This window comes from Exophiala mesophila (assembly GCF_000836275.1).
Source record: "Exophiala mesophila strain CBS 40295 unplaced genomic scaffold supercont1.4, whole genome shotgun sequence".
Taxonomy (NCBI): Eukaryota; Fungi; Ascomycota; class Eurotiomycetes; order Chaetothyriales; family Herpotrichiellaceae; genus Exophiala; species Exophiala mesophila.
Window position 1 is genome coordinate 3,595,796 of NW_015622507.1, and position 20,369 is coordinate 3,616,164.

General features: G+C 48.8%; 3 protein-coding genes across 3 annotated transcripts; all 3 read right to left on the reverse strand.

Annotated features, from left to right (window-relative positions):
- Positions 1–240: 240 nt before the first annotated feature.
- Positions 241–4,197, reverse strand: PV10_06389 (acetoacetate-CoA ligase; the record flags this gene model as incomplete). Its single annotated transcript, XM_016371180.1, has 11 exons — positions 241–293; positions 360–1,263; positions 1,883–2,166; positions 2,214–2,525; positions 2,578–2,786; positions 2,844–2,968; positions 3,024–3,124; positions 3,194–3,219; positions 3,272–3,361; positions 3,424–3,709; positions 3,765–4,197. 11 exons carry the CDS (start codon positions 4,195–4,197, stop codon positions 241–243), a joined length of 2,823 nt encoding a protein of 940 aa, XP_016223473.1.
- A 5,142-nt stretch (positions 4,198–9,339) lies between these two features.
- Positions 9,340–10,244, reverse strand: PV10_06390 (uncharacterized protein; the record flags this gene model as incomplete). The annotated part of the gene is made up of 2 exons (XM_016371181.1): positions 9,340–10,106; positions 10,172–10,244. 2 exons carry the CDS (start codon positions 10,242–10,244, stop codon positions 9,340–9,342), a joined length of 840 nt encoding a protein of 279 aa, XP_016223474.1.
- A 351-nt stretch (positions 10,245–10,595) lies between these two features.
- PV10_06391 (uncharacterized protein) lies at positions 10,596–14,476 on the reverse strand (the record flags this gene model as incomplete). Its single annotated transcript, XM_016371182.1, has 9 exons — positions 10,596–10,676; positions 10,738–11,041; positions 11,108–11,607; positions 11,656–11,862; positions 11,920–12,209; positions 12,262–12,456; positions 12,512–12,530; positions 12,591–12,973; positions 13,942–14,476. 9 exons carry the CDS (start codon positions 14,474–14,476, stop codon positions 10,596–10,598), a joined length of 2,514 nt encoding a protein of 837 aa, XP_016223475.1.
- Positions 14,477–20,369: the final 5,893 nt, after the last annotated feature.

Below are 20,369 nucleotides of genomic sequence, written 5' to 3' on the forward strand. Positions count from 1 at the left end.
GACAGATATCGTTGCCATTCTTTGCAAGATTCGTCCCAAAATTGAAGGGATACCAGACCCTCCCAGTAATGAAGGGAGAGATTTGTCGCAAATTGAGGCGCGATACAAAGCGGAAAACATTCTTCGGTCATATTGGGGTTTAAGGGGCTGGACAAGTCTTGAGAAGAGTGTCATTGCTGGTATCGATGATCTGCTTTCGGGTGACCGCATCCGATAGCAGTACAGCATCAATATATCCTCCTATGGAAGATCTGATAGTCCTTCGTACTCGGAAACTTCCACCAATAGCTTCCCTGAATCATATTGTCAGTAACACTATCACCAAGCAGAGACTTGCAGGGAAGACTTGCCTGTATTACTCCCTTCATATAGTCCCAGAAGCGCTTGTTCCGCCCCAAGAAGACCACCTTTCACTATCGTTTGTTGGCTTTTGATTTTGCCGTCTTTCAACCATTCGGAAAGCTGCAAGCGAGCTTCATCAAAACGGTTTGCATAGTCAAGTACTATAAACCCTTCCATACGTACACGAAGGCGAACAATCTTGAGATAATTCTTGAGTCCATATGGCTCAAGTGCATTGTGTTGACTCACTGCTCCGCACATGACGAAGCGAGCGTGCTGCTTTGCTCGAGTCAAGGCGAAATCGAGGATCTCACCTCCCACATTGTCATAAAAAACGTCGATTAAGTTCTCCGTCGCGATCGTAAATTCATGTTTGAAATTGGGTGCCTTGTAGTTGAGGGCAATGTCAAATCCAAGCTCCGACACTAGCCAGGAACATTTTTCGTCTGAGCCAGCAATACCCACGACAGTAGCACCTTTGAGTTTTGCAATCTGCCCAGCGATAGAGCCCGTCGCTCCCGCCGCACCCGTTATGACCACAAGATCTCCCGCTCCCACCTTCCCAATGTCGGTCAACCCAAAGTAAGCACTCATACCGGTGTAGCCTAATACACCCATCCAGTCTGTAAGTTGGATATTGTGAGAAACCCGGACAGCCTGAAGGGCACTTTCATGAAGCTTGGCGACCTCTCTCCATCCTGTATTTGCTAGTACAAAACTGCCCCTCGGAAAAGTTTCGGATCTGGACTTCTCGACGACAGCTATGCCCTGGCCACGCATGACATCTCCGACCTCCACAGGTGCTAGATAGGAACGATCATTGTCCAGCCATCCACGCATAGCAGGGTCAATGCTTAGATAGAGAACTTTCAGAATCGTCTCACCATCCTCAAGGTGGCCCAGCTCTGCGCCATCGTGGCTCTGAACAGAGAAAGTCTCTCCAGGCGTGATGTGACCATGAGGTCGTTTCGCTAGGTGAATTGCTCTGTACGTCGATACCGCCTCTTTCATCGTTGAGATTGGCCAGAGAGCGCGTGTTAACACAATTCTCCGTTCTTGGGAAAGACTGATGTCTTTATGACTGCCTGCCATTGAGCCAGTCTGGAAACCCCGGAACCTGGCCCAGAAAGCTAGAGCGGACGATGCCAGCTCTCGGAGACTCAACTCCGAACATTTACAGTAAATAGGCGAGTATTGTCACTCACAGCCCCATAAGAAAGGAGATTGGACCCACGAGTGAGGAGAATATTAGCAGAGACTTCTCAAGAAAGTCTTCCTAGGATCTATTCACAACGAAGGCCCAAAGGAGCGTAGTAAATAAAGCCTCAATTCTGTGTTGCGCTCCATCCAAACCACGCGTACTCAACGGAAGTATGCAGATTTACGAAAGAAAGGAACCTCCATTTCCTTCGCTTTACGCTATTTCTCATAGCTTGGGCTGCCCAGCCGTTACTATCGGTAGTTGCGCGAACTGTTTATATGAATCCAGACATTCTGAATTCCTAATTGTTTGTCCCACCCTCGGACTTCGTCCACTCACAATGTCCTTGACGATGTTTTCGACTCTTTTCCCGTTCAGCGTGTATGGTATGTCGTCAACCTGTTCAATCAAGGCTGGAACATGTCTCGCACTTAGTGATTGTCTGATTGAGTTTCTGATAGACATGATCAGCCCTTTGTCTAGACGTCCAGACTTCATCTTCAGAAAGAGCAAAACTTGTTCGTCGTGGTCTTCAGGTCGTCGTTGTCCAACGGCAATGTAGTCCGCTATCTGTGGAAACTTGTCCAGAACACTGTACAACTCTGCAGTCCCAAATCTGACTCCTAAGGCGGGTTAGCGAAAGGTGATCGGGACGTCTTGCTGGACACACCTCTTGGATTTAGAACACCATCGCTGCGGCCCAAGATCTCATAACTTCCGTTCTGTTGTCTGCGGATGAAATCTCCATGCCACCAAAATCCCTCGAAATGGTCAAAGTATGCTAATCTGTATTTCTCCGTTCCCCCAGCCCCCCAGAAGGTGATTGGCATACTAAAGAAGGGCCTCGTTATCACCAGATCACCTTCCACGCCGGGATCCTCAATCCGTTGACCCAAAGAATTCCATATCTCGACTTTCATACCTAACTGTGGCCGTGAGATTTGGCCCAGCTCAAATGGTTGAAGTACGTTGCAATCAACAACTATGGAGTGAATGAGTTAGCAACATTCGTCTTCTTGGTCAAAATCACCTACTGCCAGAGACTAGGTCAGTTCCACCAGAACCATTGAAGAGCCCTATACGAGTCGGTATCACTTTGTAAAGCCAGTCGCATATCTCTAGGGAGAGTGGTGCGCCCGCACATCGTATTAAATGGAGGGTTTCGAGCGTCGGCCTTGTTCCATTGGTGAAATTCTGTTTGAGATTGGCAAGAAAATTGGGGCTCGTCCCCCAATGGGTTACACTTAGACATTGTCATTGAGATGGTTCCACTACTCAAGCCAATTGAAGAGGCACTTACCCTTGTTCTTCCAGAATCTGGAGTTGAGTCATGGGGCTGGGATATAAGGGGCTCCCGTCATAAAGAACAATCCGACTTCCTACGCTCAAGGAACCCACTAGATAATTCCACATCATCCAGCCGGTCTGATAATAATGATTAGATTAGCCGTTTGAGCTACGCGGATAGATCGTAACTTACTGTTGTGTATTGATAGTAGACCGAGTCTAGATTCATATCGCTATTCAAGATAAACTCCTTCTTCTGTTGGAGAAGCGCACCGCCGCCAGCATGACATATACCTAAGTAATGTGAAGATTAGCCTCTGCGGGAGCCTCATATCTCGTTCCTAAATACAATGGGTGGCATACACTTTGGAGCACCTGTTGTTCCGGATCTGTTCCAAGGTTAACGTTGCATGACTGTTGAAGCAGATCGTGTTCTCTTACGAAAATAAGATATAGATCGGATAGTCGAATCCAACCTGCTCAAATTGCAGTGGAACGGGTTTCACATCCAAAAACCGAGCCGAAGAGATCCTGCGGTTTATCAGCCAAGCTCAGAGAGTGAAGACGATGCATCGGCTTTCAGTAAGACATACACCATTGAATCATTCCATGTGCGACCGGACAAAACCACCACTTTTTCGACTGTGTCACTCCTTTCGCGTAAAGTCTTCAGCGCAGCGCTCAATTTTGAACGTAAATCTAAGAATTTGCCATTGTACAGGACCTCCGAGTCACAGAAGATGATCTTTGGTTGAATTTGCATGTATCTTTCTACTATTCCCTGAATTCCGAGATCGGGAGAGGTGGAAGAGAATATTGCACCGATGCATCCGGCTGCAAGCAGTAAGAGGACAGAGTCGATGGAGTTTGTCGTTACAGCTACCACAATCCTCAGTATCTGAACTCTACGTGTGTGGGGTTTGAAGATACTCACTAGCAATTCTGTCACCTTTCCCAATCCCAGCCGCTCTGAGGGCACTGACCCAGAGCTCTATCCGGGCCCGTAATTCTCCCCATGAGAGGTGCTGCCACTCCGTTCCACCTTCGCGACAAGCAGACACTGCAATAGCATCAGGGTGTGCCGACAGTCCAGTAGAAAGGACGTTTTCAGTATAGTTCAATCGAGCGTCTGGAAACCACTCAGGCCTTGGCCACATCTTTTCCATACCGATGGCGACTTTTGTGGGAGGTTTGGTGTAGACCACGCCGCAAAATGCCCATAATTCCCGACAGAAATCTTCCAGCTCGTCCACTGACCATTTGTGGAGGTCATCGTATGTTTGCAGTTGGGTTTTGTACTTTTGGTTCACTTGTCTTCGAAATGCATCAAGTCTTGTCAAATGTGGGCTTGGGTGTTGCCACCGCATTTTTTCCGATCCCAAAAATGGTTTGATGTTATAGCGGCAGTCCTATGTCATGGATGAGGCACTTTGTGTCTTGCAAGACTTCCCCCGTTCTGAAGAGGAGCAGCAGGCCTTGCGCTGATATAATTATCGTCTGGTTAACGACCTCCAGAATCTCAAGGTATTGACTCGGTTGAAAGCGGAACTAGCACTGGCAGTGCCTGGCACCACTCTCCGACTCCGGGCATTTAGCACTCCGGGACGGAACCATGGGATCCGCATATAAACGCGGCTTGGATGTTTTGTAGGGAGCAGTGGGACTGCTTTTGACTGACGAAAATCAACTCACTTCCTTCATTTTTCTCCAGATCGGTCGAGGTCTTAAAGATGAAAACTGCCTTTCGCCGTCTGGTTCGCTTCAGGGCTACCGACGGAAGTATCAAGTATGGTGAAGGCCCTTATCAAGTAGCAATTGGAGACAAGATTGAAGTGTACAATGGAACTGAGCCTTGGGATCTGGAGAAATCTGGAGAAACTTCAGAAATCGCCGAGGTAAAGGGGGAAGGGCAAACATAGTGCTTGAGAAGCTGACCAGTCATTAGATTCTGTGCCCGCTTCCAAGTGTCAAAATCTTTTATGGCATTGGACTGAACTATAAGCAGCATATACTCGAAGCCGGAATGCCAATACCTGAGTATCCAACAGTGTTCACCAAGCCTCCCGGTCAGTTTCCCTGAAGTTGGTAAGAGACATTGCTCATGTTCAATAGATGCACTTGCAGGGCCGTACGATGAAATACTGGTAGATCGAAAGTGTATCAACCTTGATTATGAGGGCGAGTTGTGCGTAATCATCGGCAAAGATTGCAAGAACTATGACACGAAAGATGACTATACAGAATTCGTCTTCGGCTACTGTGCGGGCAACGATGTCTCCTCTCGCTTCTGGCAGATGCCCAATCAGTCAGGAAATCAACACGGTTATGCCAAATCATTCGATCAATTTGGACCAATTGGTCCCGTCATAGTTTCAACGTCGGAGATCCCCAACCCCGAAGAGTTGGAACTCTGCACGACAGTGAACGGAGAGCTTCGCCAGAAGACCTCCACTGGAGACCTATTGTTCACGATTCCGAAAATTCTTGAGCATTTGAGCCGAGGAACTACCATCAGAAAGGGAACTGTTATCATGACGGGAACCCCGAGTGGTGTTGCCGCTTTCATGAAGCCTCCGGCCTGGCTCCAGACAGGGGATGTTGTCCAAGTCGAGATTTCCAACATTGGCCGAATTTCAAACAAAATGCTGATACGATGAGAAAACAATGATGGCAAGAGATGGCTTAATTGAACGGTCTGCCATGTTACCGTCAAATACTGGTAACATCAATAATGTCCATCACAATTTATCTAAATAAAATGCACAATCTGCTATACACATGGGACATTAACTGTAGCTATGCTCCAGATTCGAACACGTTCCAGACTCAATTTGTCCCTTAGATAATGTATACGAATCACTATCTCTTCGGCGGCGCGAGAGCACGTGCTATTGGAGCTGAATCCTGAATGAAAGAGTCGGGTCAGATCAGAATTCAAGCCAACTACTCGACAAAGTCTTACCGCATATACTTGATAATGAGTGAGCTTTGGAGAATCTCCGGTAGCACCATCGATGATAATTCGCCCAGCAAATTCGCCTTCAAGACTGTTTCCATTACGGAAGCCCATCTCAACGTGACCAATTATAAGTAGATCCTGTCCCTGAGGAGAAGAAGCGAAAACCTTTACGACTTTATGCCGTCTTTTATCAATCACTTTCCATGCATTTTCTCTCGATTTGCGTATCTCTGTTGATTAGGTAAGTTTTCTTGTAAGTCTCTTTTCAACGGGACAACAGCCCACACCTTCTTTTCCCGTGAAAAGTTTCCCTCCAAACTCTGCTTTTGCATCAGACGTGAATATTTCTTCTGCCAGTTTGTCACCAACATCATCAGACTCGGTATCTAGCAGTTGGAAAAATCGAGATATCAGATCTTTGCTTTTGGCGCTGATCTTGAATTCGGACCAATCAGTGTCCTCTGTGTTATAAGCCATGACTGGAGCTTTCGAATATTGATTCCAGAACAATGTTACTGGCCTAGATCTTTAAGAAATAGTGAACAGGGCAGAGTATACAACAAATTCTTCATTCCCACTGCGGGGTTGTGCCCCTGTTCAACTCCGAGAGTATGATCTAAGTTGAACACACATTCTACCTCAGCAGCACTCTCTCATAATGGTTCGGACCTAATACATGTCCGGAGCAACTTCGTCGACTCAGAACCACTTCCTGAAGGGCTACTGGGTTTTGATTCAACAGCGGCGTCTTGCCTTAGGTGACGACAACCAAACGTGTATTTGGAGCTTGGTTTCACCGGATATCGTTAGACTCCGCTCCTCTCCGGGATGGTTATACAGCCGGAGATGAACCCCGCTGGAGACGAGGGAGGGCGAGCCCAAATCCTGGAGTATGGGGAAAATGGACGCGTGGAAGCCCGACCGTTATAAGCAACCATTCTACCCCAGTTTAAGACCTGGAAGACCTCAATAAACGACATCTCCGTGCATGCTGACCGGATTTCGCACATACAGTGGAATTGACTGTTGACCAACAGCTGATTGTCTTGAGAACGAAATTATGACTGCAAAGCACAACAACATAGCGCAACACGTTGAGATGGAAGCCACAAAGGTTGCTCCGCTGGCTGATTACGATATCGTTGAGCGTGAGGGTGAAGCAGTCCTTCTATCTATTGTAGGAGATGCAGAAGCAGCTGCAACCCATCTAAAGCTTGCAAAGGATGGACATGTAAGCTGCATTAGGCCTCACAGGCCACCTATCCTACCCTGACGATACTGACACCGCCATAGACAGTGCTCGTGCCCCAGCCGAGTGATGATCCTAACGATCCGCTCAACTGGTCATGGTTCAAAAAGCACGCTTTCCTTATTACCGCGGCTATATGTACATCGTCCTGTGACTTTGGCATTACGCTCGGAGTTCCCGCCGTGATTAAACAAGCGGAGGAGTGGAACACTACTGCCGACCTCATGAATCACCCTACCAGCTTGTGTGTGGCGATGAGGTTAGTGTCCTTCATAATCATTAGAAGGTTGAACAAGTACTAATGGCAATGCTAGCGGAGTTGGGGGCTTGCTTGTGATCCCACCATCTTACTACTGGGGTCGCGCTCCAACACTTTTCTGGACCAGCCTTATCGCAACATTCCTGACTCTCGGAATTTGCTTGACCGACGATTACACTACTTTCTACGCGTTGCGAGGCTTACAGGGAGCATTCATCACAACATGCAACGTTGCAGTCCTGATCTACATCAAAGATATGTTCTTCTACCACGAACATGCCCGCAAGATTGGTATCTGGTTCCTTCTCTACTTTACGGCTCCATCTCTAGGCCCAATGTGCGGGAGTTTCTTGCTCGCCTACACTCCAGGTTGGCAGAGCCCTTTCTGGCTCTCTCTGGCATACAATACTGCGGCTGTATGTCTCATCATCGCCTTTGTGGACGAGTCCTGGTACAGACGAGACATTCCGACTTGTGATCAACCAGACAGGGGGACACGTGTCTCAAGACTACTGGGACTTTGGCAGATTAAGAATCACCATGGCTATTTTCCCCCAATTGTGCAGTCATATATTAGAGTGTTTGTCGTTATCTTCAAACCTGTCATCTTTCTAGCAGTTCTTTATTAGTAAGTCCGCTGCATCTAATCCCTCAATCGAGTTGTGGTGATTGAGAGTATCTACTAACTGTGGTTGAATAGTGGCGCCACAATCATGTGGGGTGTAGGAATCAACAACAGCTCTGCAGTCCTCCTGGCCACTCCACCAGAGGACGGAGGCTATGGTTTTGGTGTCAACGGTCTTGGATTCATCTACTTGTACGCTCCGATCTCACTTTCCACTTCTGTGATTAAGCTGACCTTCGTTAATTAGAGCCCCCACCGTAGGTGTTATCCTGGGAGAGATTGCCGGGCACTTCCTCAATGACAAGGTCGCCAACCATTACACTGGCCGACACAAGGGAATATTCAAACCAGAAGGCCGCCTTCCAACGAATTTCTTCGCAGCTATCTTCTTGGTCCCAGGCCTCATAATTATAGGTCAAACTCTAGAACATCGCCTCCATTGGGCCGGAATCGTCATTGGGTGGGGCACTTACAACTTTGGCATCATTTTGGCAAGTGTCTCGATCACTGCGTATACCTTGGATTGCTACCCCAACGGTTCCGGCGAAGTATCTGCGTGGTTGAATGCTACCCGAACCCTGTGTGGCATGGCAGTTCCATACTTTCAACTCACCTGGGGCATCAGGTCAGGGTTCGATGTCTCATTTGGCGTGCAGGCGGCTGTAATCGTCGCGGCGTTGGGTCTGCTTGTGCCTCTTTTCTTCTACGGGGAGAAACTCAGAATCAAGTTCGGCCCTCTGAAAGTCCCAGGTTCCAAGTAAGAGGTCACCTTCATCCGTAGCGGAATATTGAATGGTGGATTGACTATACATCAACTGCAAATGTTTATTTAGCAGTTTTGTCAGGTTCCACTCTTGTGAATGAGTCACAGTGAGGCGGTACAGCAGCAATATTCGACAGCTTTTCCTAAAGAAATAAACCTCCTTTAAATTTCTGCAAACTTAAAGTATGCCGCTTCGCACAGACTGAAACGTCTACAAAATGCAGTAGATTACCCTTGCCATATGTATGGCGGAATACAGTGGTTTCGATTTAGAGTCAATTTACATAACCCAATCTTTTGTCCGCTATGCAGTTTCCGAACGACCTAGTTCATGCAGGTTACATCCTGAATGACTCGGCTAAAAAGACACTGGTGGAGGTGACTGTCTAGGCCTACGCAGAAAAAATACATCCTCCGCGGTACAGAAATTGTTTAGCAACAGGCTCTCTGACCCGCATGGATAGATATAGTGCCACTACCTAAAAAGCAAGATGCATGCTCTATTTCTGATGTTCAATGATAGATAGACAAATGGCCACGTCCTTGATTTGGGCCGTAACGAGGCTTTTCCCTTCAGACCTGAGAAAGTCACGTGAAAACGGTCGAGTTCATGACAAGCCTGATCAACCGCCTCGGCCCTCCATCTAATATCTATCATACCGCCAGATATCCTCCATCGACCGGTAGCCCAACACCCGTAATGAAACTGGCATTATTACTGCAAAGGAAGAGGCAAGCGTCAGCGAGCTCATCAGTTTGACCCCAACGCTTCATCGGCGTCATTACTTTGACCGCGTGAGAATCCAAATTTTCCCGTGTGCTCTCAGATCCCGTGACCATCGGAGTTTCCACAATGCCTGGGAGAACGGCGTTGACGCGGATCTTGTAGAGAGCGTAATCGATCGCGTCAGCCTTGGAGAGGGCGAGAACGCCCGCCTTGGACGCGCAGTAAGCGGGACAATTTGGCAGAGCAACTACCGCGAGTCCAGAGGCGACGTTGACAATGGCACCGCGTTGACTGCGAGCGGCAGGTATCCCTGGGTAAATTTCAGAGTCGATCGCCTGAGATTTCATGACTCGGAGCTCTTCTCGTGCACACAGGAAAACTCCACGGAGGTTGATGGCGATTGTACGGTCAAAGTCAGGTGTGAGGCACTGGTCTGTTGGGCCGGGTGTCCCAGCTATGCCGGCGCAGTTGATGGCATAATCGACGCGCTGGAACTTCTCTAGCACCGTTTTAAAAGTTTCGATAACCTCGGATTCACTGGAAGTGTTGCAAGGCAATGCTAAGACATTGATATCCGGATTCCCAGATTCAATTGTAGATTTGACCTCTCTTAAGCCTGCGGCATTTATGTCCAGTACTGCGATTCGTGTACAGCCAGCTTGTGCTAGGCCAATTGCCACGGCACGGCCAATCCCTGCAACCAGGTAAGAAAGTTTGCACGTCTCGTAAATTCTCGTTGCTGGGAGGTAGTATCCTCACCTGAGGCTCCCCCTGTCACCAGACCCACGCCGGGTAATGTAGCAGCGGCCGGCAAATGAGTTGTGGCACCCATTTGAACAACGAATTGGTATTGAGGGCGGGATGTAAGAATCAGTAAGTGGTCTAAAGACTTGATGATGAAATTCTTAGATTAGACCAATTCACCATGGCACCCGATCTAAGAGTTATACAACAGGTAACCCCGCGTGCACACACCGAGAGGAATTAGCCGGCACGGAAACTACGAGGACTACTTACTCCGAGCTCCGATAAGTTAATGCGGATGGTTGTCACTTGGGAGATTTCTAAGGGCCTAAATACAATGTCTCCGTTCGCGAAACTACGAATGTCCGTCAAGATTCTCATGGTTTTACTGATCGCATTTGCAATTATTTAGTAATATGATGTATAATAGTCGTTGAGTCTAATCGATCAGTCCTACGCCACCGAGAGCAGGAAATTGGAACGCCCACTCGGAGCTTTCCCATGAGAGAAGTCCTGAGTCCTGAGGAAGCCGCTAGGTTAATAGGTATTCAAAATGTGGTCTTTGCGTATTCGCAACTTACCTCTATATACGAGGAATCGGTGGAGAATGCATCATGCGACATTTCATTTCCATGCAGACCAAGACTTGGGAGTGCGTCTGAAACTGGTTCCTTCGCGGCATGTATCGCATTACGCGCTATGTTGGCAAGATCCCGAGCGAAGGAGAACTTGAGATCTCCTCTGGTGGCAACGTCAATCCGACTAATTGATCCGGCCACCACTTCCATTAAGGCGAGGTCTGCTTCTGCAGATTGACTTCTTGGGTCCTGAAGTATCTGAAGAAAAAGATTGATGTGGCTAACGATTGGATAATAGAATGCCTGCCTATAGTGCATATGTCAGTGTCTTCTCGAACGAAACTATAGCACTGGAGATGGGATGCTATCATACCATACATGTGACGCAGACGTGACCTCAAATTGTTGTGTGAGGCTGGCTATGGATCTTGAGGCGTTGGCGACAATTCGCGAGCTTTCTTCGACTTGTGTCCTCATTTTTTGTTGCTGAAAAAGATTAGACTTAGATTGTACCCAAGGATATGTGATAACGTTGTGAATTGCGCATAGAGTTCCATGATACGCGAGATTGATATATGACCACTGTGTTTGATCAACATGAGGGTTCTCTCGAAATAGTTTAGGCGTGGGTCGATTCCTGAAAGTGGCCGGGAGCTGAGCCCACCATTGTCGAATTTGATTATCCAACTCACTAGTCACGTTCAGTCGTTCAGTCATAGGTACTGTAAGAGCACGTGGAGAATACAGCTTGCGCGTCACAAGGGAGGAAAGGCGTGCATGTTGTATCGCGCACTTGAAAAATTCCAAACTCGCTGCCGTTTGACGACGGGGGGCAGAAGGAATTGCCAAGTCGAAGTCATCGTCATTTATGCACTGATATCAATGTTAGACGGCGAATTGTTAGGTCGCGGGCGAACTCACTGGAGACCGACATGCTCTGCTTGTTAGAATCTTGTCAAAAAGATAGAGGCACCACCATAGCCAGCAACGAGTTTCTATTTCCTCCTCTGAAATACCGATTCCTGCTGCAATAGGGCGGTGAAATCCTTTGGACTGAGCAAGACGAATTGCATTCGATAGCAACAGAAATTCCACAGCAGGGCTTGAGATAGCCTCGGCATAGAAAGCCTGACAATGTCAGCTTGCTCAGACGATTGGGAGCTGGGCTGTTTAATGTGCGCGTACCATGAGAAGTAAAGCCTCGACAGCGTTCGAGTCCGTGCGCAGGTATAAAAGTTCTACGTGGACGGATAGGGCGTTCTCGAAATAGCCCCAAGAAGTATCTCTGGCGGCGGCGTAGGATGGAAGCTGATCCGAGGCTAAAGCAAGGCGACTGCCGATGGCATAAACGACGTTTCTTAACGCGTACCAACCGGGATCTGAAGATGAGGAGGACCACGGGGTATGTAACTTCGAGTTAAACTGATCCCGTCGCACAAGCCCAATCCTGTGCTCAAAGGACTCTTCGAAGAAAGCTTGAAGAGCATAAGAGATCGGCTACCCATTTGCAGAAGGAATGAGGCTTACCAGTTGCCCAATTTTCAGCGGTCGCACGGTCCGGTTCAGGAGCTCGGATCGATGACGGAGGTCTAGGTAGTTTGAGTGTCAGGTTGACGCCAGTGACGAACTTTTGTGCACTTGAGATGAAGTCGTCGTTATTGGTGCGTTGTGATATCCAGTCAATGCCTGCCCTTGAGCATATGCCGAGGTAAGACGCATCGCCTGTTTTAAACTCATTCAGAATCGCAACACGATTTGAAACTTGGGCGTGTCTCACCGTGATCTTCGGAATCGATCTGTGAGCAGTTAGATGGTGACAGGCAGTTGAGATAGGTAGGAGGGTGGGCATATTTCACCTCTTCGGGAAGTGGGATCCCACGATCTCTTATCCCCTCGGCGATAGGAGCCGTTACAAGATCCATGTCCACTGCCATGTTCCGAGCAAACCCGTCCCAAAGTGATGTGCAATCGGATGCTGCTGTGAGTCCGGGAAAAGAGTCAACATGTGTCTGAGTTACAGAGTCGTTGTGACGTAAATGGTCATCAGGTCCTTGGTTTGGGCTGGCAGTCGTGCTAGAAAGCCTCGTTAGTGGTCGTTGAATTTGCTTCCGAGACACCTTCGAGGCGGCGCCATCTGACAAGGACTGAGGAATCGTTTGGGCTTCGTCTGATGTACCATTGATTTCCGGAGTAGGTATGACGACGATATTGTTGTCGATTTCAGGGCCTGCTGCCGGCGCTGATGATCTCTCAAACTGCTCTTGCAGTAGTCTCTCAACCTGAGCGAGCCGATCCTCTACGTCTGCCGCCTTTCCCCTGGCCTGCCTCTGTCGCGGCTGACCAGGACCAGGGAATACACACTCCCATTCATGGCGCTGGAACAAAAATTAGATGATTTTCGTGCGCAATCAGCAGACTTTCCCTCACCACGCAGCTGGAGCAAGGATAAGCTCCACTACCTAGATAGATTTGGCCATGTTAAACACGGAAATTTGGATGATTCTGTATATGAGATCCTCACATCTAGCCTTTTTTAACCGACAGTTGTGACACGCAATGGGACATTGTGGGAGGTTTCGTTTCCCACCCATTCTTAGGATATTTTTTGGAGGGCGCAGTTTAGAAGGTGGTGGATTAGAATGCTAGATACTGATGGCAATCAAGGTTGGTGAGAAGGACAGCAAGAGCTTCGGCTTGGCCAAGATATCCCACAAAAGACGTCTATAGGTGCATTTGTCCACGCCCCTCAACTTGGCAGACCCTGTGTGGAGAGCACGATCCCATGTTGCCCCAGATATGCGGGGTCCTTGAGACTCACGAAGCGAATTGCTAAAGCTCTGAGTTGCTATTACTGGTGAGCAAAGATGAGAGAGCGGAGCTCCGGAATTCGAACAGCGGCACGGAGTTCTCAACTCCGGATCTCCATGACCCGAAACTGGCTTAGACTCCGAGGTGTGGATTTGTCAAAGATGAGGTGAAACTGAGTTCCTTGGGCTTCCTCGATGCTACGGGGGAAGCCCATCTATCTATAGTCAAAGGTATGACTCTACCGTGTACAGGAGGCTGGGAGATGATACCAACCCTTGTACAAAGGTGTTGTACCAAGGTGTTGGCGATTGACAGGATTCAATTGACAGACATCTATCAGACTGATGACAGAGCTCTGACGAACTCTAGCTAACTAGTGCACAACGGGGCCCCGCGTACCGATTTCAACACGCCGCTTGAGAATGCGTTGATCCTCACCCGAATTGATCCTTTTGATCAACTCCTCAGGGTCGAAATCAGTCCCAATTGGATTCTCGGCGAACGATTTCGAAGACATGAACTCGTTCGCTTCATCAGCCGTATCGAAGTTGTCAACCTGAGTCTCGATCTCGTTACCATCCGGGTCCTTATAGTAGATACTGGTAGTCGGCCCGTGGTTCACACACCAGCTGGGCTTGATGCCTAATTCCTTACGTTGTGTATACGACAGCATGAGGTCGTCAAGCGTATCGAAAGAGAATGCTGTGTGGTGTAGCCCGCTGGAGTCGGTCACTTTCGCCGTTGTGCCAGGAAGCCCGATGATGGCGATGCGGTGGTGCTCGTCGTCATAGCGTAGGAAGCAAAGAATGTCGTTTTCATAACTAACGTCTGCCCCAAGAAATATCTTGTAGTATTCCACCATATCATGGTAGTTGTTGGTTCGAAAAACCACGTGGGCAAGCTTGGAAGGACTTTTCACTTTACCAGCAGCCATGTTAAAGGATTTAAAAGAGATTTAATGGTGTCGCCGCCTGTGTAGCTGAACTGAGGCTTGCTCTTGTATAGACTTCAGGATCTGTCCCTGTCCACTTCCCGGCTAGCTGCTCTGTGGCTTTATACTCGTTTTCTCGCCATTCATATAATTCCGACGTGTGGCGATCTGTATACTCTCCGTGAAGGATGAGTTGGTAAGCGGGGCTTAGTGTCAACCGGACAGAGTGTCTCCGATTCAATCCGGTCGCAGCTCAGACACCGGTCTCGTTTCCAGTGGTTGGTCATTAACGAAGATCCATTCACATCTACCATCGACACGCATGACGATTCAGGTCTGGGGATCGGTAACGTTCAAGCTTCTGGACTTCACCTCCTTTATTTCAAGGCTCTCTGTACATGGTTGCTATGGTTGAGATGATCGAATGAGTATCTGTAAATTGACAGGATTTGCTTCACTCAAAGGACACTTCGTAACAGCTTCTCAGCTACCATTTGCCGCTCTCATTTTCTTCAGCACCTCTTTCTCATGCCGTAGAAAGAAACCGTTGGTTTGGTACGGATGCAACGGCAAATCATGACCTACGTTGTCCCCTGTCAGGATTTCCAATGCCACAGCCACTTCGTCCCCTGCGTTGATGCTGCCATCCCGCTGTCTCCAGGCCACAAAATTGTCTGGCCGTACTAGAATCGCACCACCTTTGCGTAATCCTGACTCGGTGAGCCAGCGGTCTTCCCTATCTATATATTTGCAAGGGCGAAGTCCTGCTGCCAGAGGTCCAATCTGAGCAATCCCGAGATTAAGTTGCAGCTTTGTTGCGGCCTTTTCGGCTGCGTCTACCCACAACGCACCGAATTCGTCCGTGATCAGTAAATAGTCGTATTCGTGCCGCATGATATCGTGGGTCGAAAGGATTTGGTCTGACTCCTTCTCATTGATCTCTAGCCAGACATGAGGTAACCGATGTCCTGGCCTTGAAGTTTGGATGTAAGTTTGTCCAAGCGGGTCGATTGCCGGTCGTTCGGTTCCATCTGGAACATGCGCTCCTCCTTCCCAATAGCTGAAACCTAGTTCCAGATCCAGTGCTGAATACTCGGTCACCTGCGATGAAAAGATATGTCGGAGTTGGGCACGGTACGTGGCACCGATATCTGATTCTTCCATCAATCCAGCAAGGCGTGCCATGTTAGCATCCTTCTGACCTGGGATAAATCCCAACGCTGCATTTAGAATAGAAGTATTTTTGAAGGTCATTAATCTATTGCGCAGGTTAGCTTGGTATGTGATGCATTTCTTCCATAAACCCACCCCCAGTCACAGTTGCGTTTTCCAACGAGTCGACGTTCTTGTTCATATGTATCCAAGAGCTTCGCCGAAGCCTTACCATGGACGACTTGTGCCAATTTCCATGCAATATTGTTGGCATCTTCGATTGACCCATTGAGACCGAGTCCGGTGGTTGGAGGCCCTGTGACAATTAGACCTTGCATCTAACAGCTTTTTCAGTTTCACCTACTTCGATGCGCGGAATCACCAGCCAGAAAGATTCGGCCAACTTGGTATTTATTCGCCAGCACCCTCTCTATAACCCAGTGACTGACCTTGATAACCTCGATGTCAAGGTCTGGAATCTTGAGAAGACTGCGAATACGGGGTATCAACGCATCCGGATTATCCTCGCGCAATCGAGCAGGATCATCGAGGCCGAGCCCAAAGTGAAGACCCCATTCTTCACAGTATCTACCCCATGTTGGACCAAGTGGTATCAGGCTGCCGCTGCCCATAAGTGTGGCTCCTTCGGGGTTAATGAACGCTGCGATTATTGTTCTATCGTCCCAGTATTTCGAGAGATCAGCTTTGAAATGAATTGAGACGACGTCTACAATGTTCGTTGGACCTTCCATTTGGATGCCCAACTTTGGCCTCACGAGCCCCTTTCCACCTTCAGCAGCTACCACGTATTGAGCTCGGTAGATTTTGGTGTTTCGATCAGGACTTTCAACTTGAAGATCCACAAAGTCGTCGGTTTGAGTGAAGTCCACGACCTTGTGCGAAAATCTGATGTTTCCTGGGTTGCGATCCTCGGCTATCTGTCTCCAGATAGGCTCTGAGCGTGAAAGAGGTAGATTGGTTGGTCGTTCAGGTCCAACTTGCCTATGAAATGTTAGGTTCTAGTCATCAAACAGGACACCGTCATCTTTACATAAACTTGCGTAGCATTTCAGAACCTTCATCACCACCGAAAGCCGAATTGGTATACAGAATCTTCCTGTCATATGGGCCGTCTCCTCCCAACGATGTCGCGTAGGTGGTTTGACACATGTTTCGCATGGGCGCACCTTTGGCTCGAATCTCAGAGGCGTATCCATGGAGACGAAAGGTTTCGAGTGATCTTTGATTAAGATAGTGAGCCTTTGGGAGAATCGAAGTGCCTTCGTGTTTCTCGAATAGATAATGCGGAACTTTACGGTCTGATAGAAATATCGAGAGATTCAGCCCACAACCTAAAATGCATGTTAGGTCATTTCAGAGTATTCGCAAAAGATAAACACAGATGCTGACGAACCTCCACCTCCTATAACCACCACAGGCACCTTGATTATTTCTGTGCCGTTTATCGCTCTGTCATTTGGAGGTGGGATCTCTGTAAAGGACGTTCCGTTTACTTGGTGCATCGTCACAATTTCTTAGTTTCACAAGGTCAATTGCGAGAACACAATGAAATCCACATGCATCAACGGAAGGAACGAAATCATGGCCCATATGATCATAGTATTCCTGGCCAGTCACAGATTTTCCTTCGTTCCAGACTGTTGTCCGGTCTCTCGGAGGAGTTGTTCTAGGCAAACCCCCGGAGTCTGGAATACTCCGCCCAACCTGGGTGCAATGCGGAGCTTCGGGGAGATGATGACCAGCTTCCGGCGTTTTCTCGAGGAGCAGCTGGGGCAAGGAAGTGGTTCACCCCGCAGTTAGCAGGTAGGTTGATTTGCCGCTTGAGGACAATGTCCTCGAGGGCCTGAGAATGACGGGGTATTCGACTCTTCTGGTCCCAATAGGCAGCAAAGGGATACACCGACTCCTCTCAGGCATTCCGTTAGTCGTAACGAGCGTATGGAGGTTGCCTGAACTTGCTATTCAGAGCATTTATTGCGTTTCTGGCAGGCATTAAAATAGGTATGCGAACTGTTCAATACCGTGATATACTGATTTCATAAGAAGACCGATTCAAGAAATGAAAGCACATTTCCCAGATGCGCCCATCAAATGTGTTCTAGTGGTGGGACTGGGGAGAGTATGGGGCGCAGGGACGGCATTACACTTGGCTCGATTCGCTTACCTTGTGTTAACCGTAGCCTACGCCTCCCCGTCGTCCTCTAAGTACCTAATAATATACTGGAACCACGAACATAATCTAGACTATCGTCATGAATATTGTCACACAATAATGAATCGGTCCCACTATTCTTCCTGCCGACCCTATATATGAACATACTAGATGCTATGCCTCTATTGCAGCCTCAAATGAGCCTCAAATGAGCTACATAATATCAGTTTAGCTAGTCAAGGAGCTGATCATATCAAGCGCCTCAGATGCTAAGTTTCGATTTGACGGTATAGGGCAGAAATTAAAGTCAACGCATGCCCAATTCAGTCAGTTCGCTGATACAGGACATCAACCCGCGTGTCAGTTATCTCTGTTCGGCACAATGCCAAACGAGAGCACAAGGTAACGACGGATCTTGCTATTAAATCATTTCAACGCCTGACGATACCTCTAGAGTCTTCACTGGAGGAATTCTCCAGTTCGATACTGCAGACAAGGCCAGGGCCTTCGTTTTGCACTTGGGGCTGGTGTCCCGGCACTCCCAGTCTTTCATGCAATGGTGCACGACCAAATGAAAGAGTCACAAGAGAATCCGACACGTCTAACCAACGTGGACTCGGATACGTTTACCAGGTTTGCAGTCCGAGCGCACCAGAATCCAAAGAAGAGGGTCCTGTGGAACGGCACCCGAGGAGTGAGATTCGGTACGGGGATGTCCTACGACCATCTTTCCGGAGAAAGCCTTCCCCTCTCATAGTGTGCGACAAGTTGAACCAGGTAAATAGTGAAAAATTCAGTTAAAGTAACCATCTAGCAGGAAAGAGAGTGAGAGAGACAGAGATATTTATACCCTCTTAGAGTCTTCTCCGATAACTTCGACGCGTCTCTTCACTATCTAGTAGTGAAGTAGCGATACTCCCCTACTCCACCTAAGTCACGTGTAGAGATGTATAGAGACTCTTGGCTTCCAACACGACACCACCACCCATGGATCACAACGTACACTTTGGCCGCCGTCACAGCTCTCAGTGCTCAGTCTGCCTGTAACTACAATAATGATACTAATAACACTGTGCTCCGGGAAGCCCCTGACGCAGCCTGGAAGCATATCTAATCCTGATCGAGCTTGACCCTCAATACATCCATATCAATGTCACCCTTCTCGACCTGTGTGATGTCGGGGACATTGCTGTGCTTGACCCCTCCGAAGAGCTCGTCGATCTCTTCCAACGTCTTACCCCGGGTTTCTACCCAGAAGAAGTAGATGAAGACGATCAACAGGACATTCCATGCCCCGTTGATCATATAAGTCTTCCAACCGATATCGGCGAGTGCGTACGGCAGACAGAAGACCATCAAGCAGCCGAAGCCGTACATGACCGTGGTGTTGAGGCCCAGCCCGACCGCGCGCGTCGAGTAGTTGAGCACCTCGGGCGGGTAGAGGAACGCCAAGGGGGTCCATCCAAACGAGTAGGAGCCCATGAATAGAAAAATGCACGCCACGGTGGCGTAGATGCCCGACGTGTTGGTGGAATTGCCGTAGACCTTGGTCAGGGCGCCGATGAGGAAGAGAAAGATGGTGAGAGAGATCGTGGACACGAGCGCATCGATCCGGCGCCCGAGCTTCTCCGAGAAATGTGTCCCCGCCAGCGCGCAGGCGAGGCAGAAGAGATTGAGATATATGTTCTGCGAGAAGGAGAGGATGGAGAGATCAGCGACGGTTATTATTTGACCAACGGAAACAAGGCCACTCACGATCTGCAGTTGAGTATCAGAATCAGTGATACCCGCGTTGGTGAGCATCGTGCCGAAATAACTAGTGGCACGGTGTTAGTTGTCTGATCTGGCACGCTCAATTGAGCTATCCCGACTCAAATCGAAGGAGGAAGAGGAGGAGGGAGGCGGCGCTCTTACTAGCTGGCGATTTGATTTCCTGCTCAATAATTAGGATCTCGAGGCCTGGATGGGAAAAAGATCCGTCTGCTTGCACTTACCGACGATGACGGTGGCGAGAGCACAGCTGATGACGATGCTGATCCGCTTGCGGGCCGAAGGTGTTTTGAACAATTGCACGTATGACAGTTTCTCGCCCGTATTCTTCTCAAAGTTGATGGTATCTTCGATCTCCTTATACTGGACGAGCACAATGGGGTCGCCTTCGTCTCCCTGCGCGCACATTTGAGCGAGAGTCGCGCGTGCCTCTTCCCGTCGGCCATTGTACATCAGCCAACGAGGAGATTCTGGTAGGAAGGGGAGCATGAGGATGCAGACGAGGCTGAAAATGGCTTGGACGATCGATGGCGCTCTCCAAGCCCAGGTGGATTGAATGTTGGCCGTGCCGTAGGTGACACCGGCGGCGATGAGGCCTCCTGTCACAAGAGCATCGTTAATATTTGTGCCCGCACAGGGCTTCCAAACATCCCGGAGCCTCTGCCACAGGTGTCCGCGTACCAACATAGTAGAAATCCGTGATGAGACCCAAACCCCAGCCACGCCACTTGTAGGGCAGAGTCTCGGCCACATACGCCGGAGCCGCGATCGAAGATGCCGCGTTGCCATAGCCGACCATGA